The sequence below is a fragment of the Chinchilla lanigera genome, unplaced genomic scaffold (assembly GCF_000276665.1).
Source record: "Chinchilla lanigera isolate Chin_1 unplaced genomic scaffold, ChiLan1.0 scaffold00001, whole genome shotgun sequence".
NCBI classification, from domain to species: Eukaryota; Metazoa; Chordata; class Mammalia; order Rodentia; family Chinchillidae; genus Chinchilla; species Chinchilla lanigera.
Window position 1 is genome coordinate 23,585,280 of NW_004955402.1, and position 6,464 is coordinate 23,591,743.

The 6,464-nt window shown below is 38.7% G+C and overlaps 1 protein-coding gene across 10 annotated transcripts in view; it reads left to right on the forward strand.

Moving 5' to 3' along the window:
• Kiaa1328 (KIAA1328 ortholog) overlaps window positions 1–6,141 on the forward strand; it is a 293,177-nt gene extending 287,036 nt beyond the window's left edge. For all 10 annotated transcript variants that reach the window (XM_013510276.1, XM_005372830.2, XM_005372829.2 and 7 more), the window contains one exon: window positions 3,568–6,141. In XM_013510276.1, coding sequence (XP_013365730.1) covers window positions 3,568–3,778 — 211 coding nt within the window. In that variant the 3' untranslated portion in view covers window positions 3,779–6,141. The remainder of the gene's footprint in view (window positions 1–3,567) is intronic.
• The last annotated feature ends 323 nt before the right edge of the window (window positions 6,142–6,464 follow it).

Sequence of the window (6,464 nt, forward strand, 5' to 3'; positions counted from 1 at the left end):
TTTCCCATTTAGATCCATTTTCCATTTAGGGTTAACATTTGTGAAACTTGTAAGGCTTGTGGGTTTTTTTGGGGGGGTATATATGGATGTCCATCCAGTTTTGCAACACTAACACTGTTTGTTCAAAAATTTGTCCTTTTTACATTGAATTACATTTCCATTCTGTAAAAAACTAAATTGGTCACATTTGCATTGATATATTCTGAACTTGTTGTTCTTTTGACCTATGTATTTCTTCACTCTTCACTGCTATGACATTGTCTTGATTAATGTAGCTTTATAGTCAGTCTTAAAATCATGTTCTGTGAGCCCTCTAACATTGGTTTTCTTCTTCAAAATTGAATTGGGTATTTCTCGTTCCTTTTCCTTCACATAAAAGAAACAGTCTTAGATAAAAAGGTAAAAATTTTAAAAATATATAAATTGTAATAACATGAATAGGCTCTATTGCTCTGTTATAGATGCCTTTTAATATGTTATTTTAAAACTGTTGTTGACTGAACGGTCTCCCACGATAATCACTGACATTCCTGTAAGTTGTTTAGCCTTCATTCAAGATGTACTAGCTTTGCATTGTCTCCATTCTGTTGTGCATAAGAACACCAAAAAGCAATATGTTGAGTTAGAATGCTCTTGTGACAGTGTCTATGCTGAGTGGCGAACATACACAGGTGAGGTGCTGAGTCATACTGTCAGTCCTGTGTGTGCACATACCTGGTTTGTGAGTAGTTCTCTTATGAGGTTGCAGTCCCACAGGCACATTCAAGACCATCTTTTATTCTTATTGACCTTTTCTGCTTAGGTTTGGCAAATGAACAGCCTCTAGAATACATTGAGTATTCTGTAAGCACTACAGAAACCTAAATGCCAGACTGTTTCTGCTTTAGCAAATGAAGAACTTTTAAGACTTATTTTAGGACTCCTGGTCATTTAATAATTAGTTATCCTCTACCTTCTTTATAAATCTATTCTTCTGAGATTTGATATATTCCTTTTCCCCTGCCCAACTAAAAATAATATTTTAAGGATTAAAAAACTATAAGAAGGACTATTTAAAAATATAGATACAGATTTTCAAACTATAAGATAGTCATAAAAAAATCTATTAGTATGTATAGAGGATAATATTACATAAATGAATAGAGTATACTCTAGAAATTAAAATACAGTGTTTATAACTACTTTGGAAGCCAATAATAGAATATTTCACAAAATATCAAAGAATAAAAGGAGTATTATTATCTCAGTACATACTAAAAAGTTACTTGGAAAAATTTTTAATGTTAATCACTGAATTTAGTAAGCTAGAAGAGAAATTACTTCTTTAACATAATAAGAAATATCTAGCTAGGAAGTAGTAGTGAAAAAAATAGAATCATTTCCAGTAGATCAGAATTATGCAACGGTGCCTTAGTTACTTTTAGCATTTCTGAGACAAAATACCCAACACCCAAGGTTAAGGGAGGGAAAGGTTTATTTCAGCTCACAGTTTGTAGAGGTTTCAGTCCATAATCAGCTGGCTTCTACAAGGCAGGGTGACATGGCAGAGGGGCATCAGAGGAGAAACAGTATCTATGAAGTGATGTTTCATTTGTGTAGAGTGGCTAAAGAATGCCTTGTTTGAGGAGATCACATTTAAACAAAAATATTAATGGATAGAGAAAGTAAACAAAATGTGAAAGAACATCCTAAGCAAAGGGTACAGCACAGGCCAAAGCTCAGAGATGAGAATCAAAGAGAACAGCAAGTTTTTAGCCTAAACAAACTGGATTGATAGGAAACCATAGAATTTGCAGGAAAAAGGTGAAAGTCTTTTTTTAGATAGTTTGAGATCCCTATTACACATCTGAGTTATAGCTATCAGGCAGCAGTTTGGTATAACTCTGGAACTCAGAGAAAAGTTTATATTGTACTTGTACATTTGGCCATGTCACACTGACCCTTTTTTGAATTGAAACATAGAGCCAAGTCAAATCAGCAGAGGTTGCATCTTCCTTTGTGTTTTGTCTCAATATCTTGCTAGCTCAGAGGCAAGCAAAACTGGAAAAAGAGCCCTTGGAAGACAGAATTAATGCTACTGCAGCCCAGTGCATGATGGGACTGGCAGAATAGACCAAAGAAGTCTTTTATTTATCATTTGTCCATAATGAAGCTATTAAAGTCAGTCTCTGCGTAAACTTTTTTGAGTACTGGTTCTCTAAAGTAGAAGCAACATATTTAATGCCCATGGGTAAAACAGAGTCAGATACTTCAAAGGGTAGTATGTTATGGTATTTGGGTAAGTAAAGTGTCACTTTAAATATTCAAATACCAAACAGCTCCAACGGGGTCAGACCAAGCTGATCAACCTTGTAGTGTCCTAGTCATGTCACCTCACCAAACTAAAGCACACTGCTCACAGAATGCAATATGATAATGACACTGCTTATTTCTGGTAATTAGTACAAAGTCCCACAAGAATGTATTTGTATTTTGCTTTATGGCATTTATAATTGTTGTGATAGATTGGGTGATTTTTTCAAGCTTTGCTTTTTAAAATAATCTTGGGTATTTGTTGCTTTTTAATCTGCCAAATTATTTTTTATGCCAAAAGTACTGTCCACACACTTGTTGAACAAAATAAGCTATGAGGTGTACCTGAAATCTTAGCACTGCCTACCACAGATCTTACCTCCTCCCACCGTGTCATCTATAACTGAATGTGCCTCCTAGAAAAATAGAATTTTTATAATAACAGCAGGACCATAAAGATAAACATTTGTTTTTTTAGAATAGATTAATATGTTGGAAGAATAGTCTAGTTACAACTAATCGTAGTGTGCTTAAATACGGTTGGAAACTGCAGCCATTCTTTCTTTTACTTTTCATGTAGTTGCACCTCTTCTTTATCCAGGTGGAAGACGGACACTAGTCCTGGCCATCGAAAGAGCTTGGGTTTAAAACCACTCATTTGCTCCATGATCCCAGCTTATGTATATGTTTCTGGGCCTCAGTTTCTTCACCTCTAAAATAAGAAAATTTTTCTAAATTATGTCAAAGATCCATTGCTCAACGTGTAGGCATTACTAATGTTTGCCAATACCCAGTTTCCTTTCCCTTATTGGAGAGAGTAACTGCTGCTGAGTAACCAGATATAACGGAAGTATTGTATCATTTTGAGGCTATGGGAAATGTACATATAGTCCTTCATTCCTTCTCTGCCCAGTCAAAACAAGGAAGAATCCCATATATTTCAGGTGATGGAGACACTGTCTCCCTGAACCTACTTTGCAATAAGTAATAGATAGTGCTATTTACTGTATCATACTTATTTTTTCTACTCTCTTCGTAAGTTAGGAAGGAGTATTAGAGGTCAGCAGAAAAGAAGAGCTGACAGACAGACAGTGAAGACCTTGTTTTTGAAGCTCTTCTGTGTGTTCCTTCCCTAAAGTTCCCCCAAGGAGGCTTGTTAGAGCACATGTTGTGAACTGTGATCTGACTCTTGCCCTGGACAGCCCATGACTGGATTCTTGGATTCTAATGTTCTGATAGCCTGATCTGTTTATGTCTGGGTTTTGTGTCTGACAGGTACAAGACATCTCTGTTGGATTTGGTTCAGTCTCTGAGCCCAAACTCTGCTTCCGAACCTCAGCCTCATCCCTCCAGAGAAGCTGTGACATGGAATCACAGCACTTTCCAACTTAGTCCTCAGAAATCAGCCTGGAAGAAGATGGGGGCCTGCAGGACCCCTGAAGACCTGGAGGAGAAGCAAATTCTGGAAGATATATTTTTCATTTGACTTTGAGACACGGGCCACAAAATTTTCATAGGAAATTTGCAGGTTTCTTCACATACTGACCTAGGATGTTAAATTATTTAACTGCAAAGTAATTGTGTCTCTCCTTTTTCAGGGACCTATCTCACTGGCAGTCAGTAACACACTAAAGGGAGATGGGTTGGGAGATGGTATCTTTTTTTAATGCGAAACAGAGATTAGAATTGTGCTTACTTTCTACAGAGTAGACACCATTGGATATCCAGCACCACATCAGTTGTTTCCTTCTCAGTGTTCTGCTGGAAAACATTTGGCTTTCTTTTGTGCACAAGCAAAACCTAGCCACTGGTAGATTCCTCGAATATAAAAGTAGCCTTTTTGTAACATAAGTGATTGCAGAGAGACTCGTCATCATCACCATCCTTTTCTCTCACCACCATTTTGATCTGAGTATAATCATTTAATTCTGAGGTTAGAGTTTGTGCCTTCAGTATTATAGGTAACACTGGGGACCAGTTGTGAGTGAGTCTTACAGTGATCGGCTGGGTGGCTCTTCATGCCATAAGCAGAAGGTTCTGTAGGACCTTCTAGAAGCAAGGAGCAGACGAATCCTGGGAAACCAGCACCATGAAATCATATGGGAATGATTGCCTGGGAAAGTGCACTGGAGAGATAAACCTAAGACATTTCCCCTACCAATTTTCAGGTGATCATTTCTCCATTTCCCAAGAATGAATAAAAGCAAGCTCTAGGCAGCATTTGTCCACCCTTGAGCACATACGCATTTGAAGTTCCCATGGTTGTATCTGGGGGAGATGTCACTAGAGGGACTCTGTCCTTTCTTCCCTCCCTCTCTACGAGGATGGAAGGCCCTGTGCTGGCCAGGCCCTGGCATATACTCTGTGGAGGAAAGCCATACTGAGCAGCCTTCGTCCCTTGTCCAAGATCTGAATCTCCTTATCTTTTCAAAGTGAACCTGGGCCTGTCGCTCTACCCAGGCTTCCTTCAGTTGAGTCTTTTTATTTTTTGGAAGAGAGAAAAATGGATCCTTCTGGTATCATATTTTTAATCTGAGATAAATACAAGGTCAAGACTAGCTAGTTGTAGTCACTCCCTTGAAAACTTGAAAATCATTGTGGGTTATAGTTTTCTTTTAAAGTTTACCCCCTGTGAGAGTAACCAAATCAGTCTCATCTCCTTTTGCCTTTGGAATCCTGTGCTTTCACTGTTATGGCAGAAATGTCTGCAGACTGAGAGCCCTCCGCTATTTTTTCAAAATTAGATTCCCAGAATTGCACATGTGCCCATGTGTTACAACCAGCTCAAGTGTACCTTTCTACTGTAGACCAGCCATAACCATAGACACTTGCTCTGGACACTAGTGTCCTTCCTGCTCTTTGGAGGGAAAGGATCAAGAAAAATAAGACAAGGATTATAATTTCTTTAAGAGCATGCTTGCCTTTATAAGAATCATAAGCCAAACCTAAAAATTAAAGGCTTTTGAGGAGGTCACATGCCAGCAAGTGGAATTTACTTCTTTACCTCCCTGAATGGGCAGCTAGAGGAGAAAAGAAGGATTTTAGTCAACAGAAATGTCAGTCAACACAGCTCTCATATGCCTCATTCCCCCACCAGCTGCCTTTCTCTGTCCTGTAGACATTATGTTTGTATTGGTATGAGGGAAGTTGGGTGTGAATTTGTACATAATCTAGTATCTTCACTGTTAGTTGAATATTAACATTTTAATCTATATGAAATTTACTTTGAGATGTATATGTTGTTGTAGAGCCTGGAGGCTTACCCTGATTGTATACTATCCCACCAAGACAGGAATTAAGTGCTCCCAACTGGTTGGGATTTTCTTGCTTGGCCCCAGATGGTTTATCCAAGCAAGACTGGACGTATATTGAGGGTGCTACAGCATTGCTCACCTTGTAAGGGAAAAAAACAATCAGTGCTTGTAAAATGCAACAGAGTTTGTCCATTGAAACTCCCTAAGTAAAGCCCAAAGTGTATGACTTTAAAAAATCAAAGTTGATCAAAGAAAACCTGTGATGACCTCACTCTTCCAGGAAGCACATTTGTGTTAATCCAAACCTGAACTCAGAGGGGGGACCTATCTAGAACACGCCAAATGTAAAAGGGAAGGAGGGACTTTGCCCTCCTGGGGAGCCACTCTTTTCACCTGTCCCTGCATCCAACATCAAGAAGCATCCTGCAGATTTGCTGGCCAGAGACCGTGGGAAGTAGAGAAGCGTCAAGGAGCAGAGCTGAGTGCAGTCTGCTGAGGGAGGTAGAGGCTCTGGTTTTATGTGCTTTTTAATGTGGGCAAATATTTATACGTGTATGAAATTTTAAGTTAATAAATTATCTCTATGGCTATTTTCCCCATGTGGTTTTGAAATTGAATTGTCCCTTGAATATTCCTCATTAGAGGGGCATAGCTTAAAAGCAAGAGTAGAGGCCTGGGTTATCAAACGATTTTCCTCAATACTTGTTAAAACAACAAGAGTTTGTGGTCAACCAGAAGAAAGGAAATAGTGTGCCACATCCTAGTGGTTTTCCTGGTATGACTCCAGCTTTTTCACATCACGTAGACACCAAGCCTCCTATAGGTTCTGTGGCTGCTGGAATAGAAGATTGAGTCTATGACACCTCTGAGTCCTTTCTGCATACTTATCCCCCATAGCTGCTCAACACAGCACTGCAG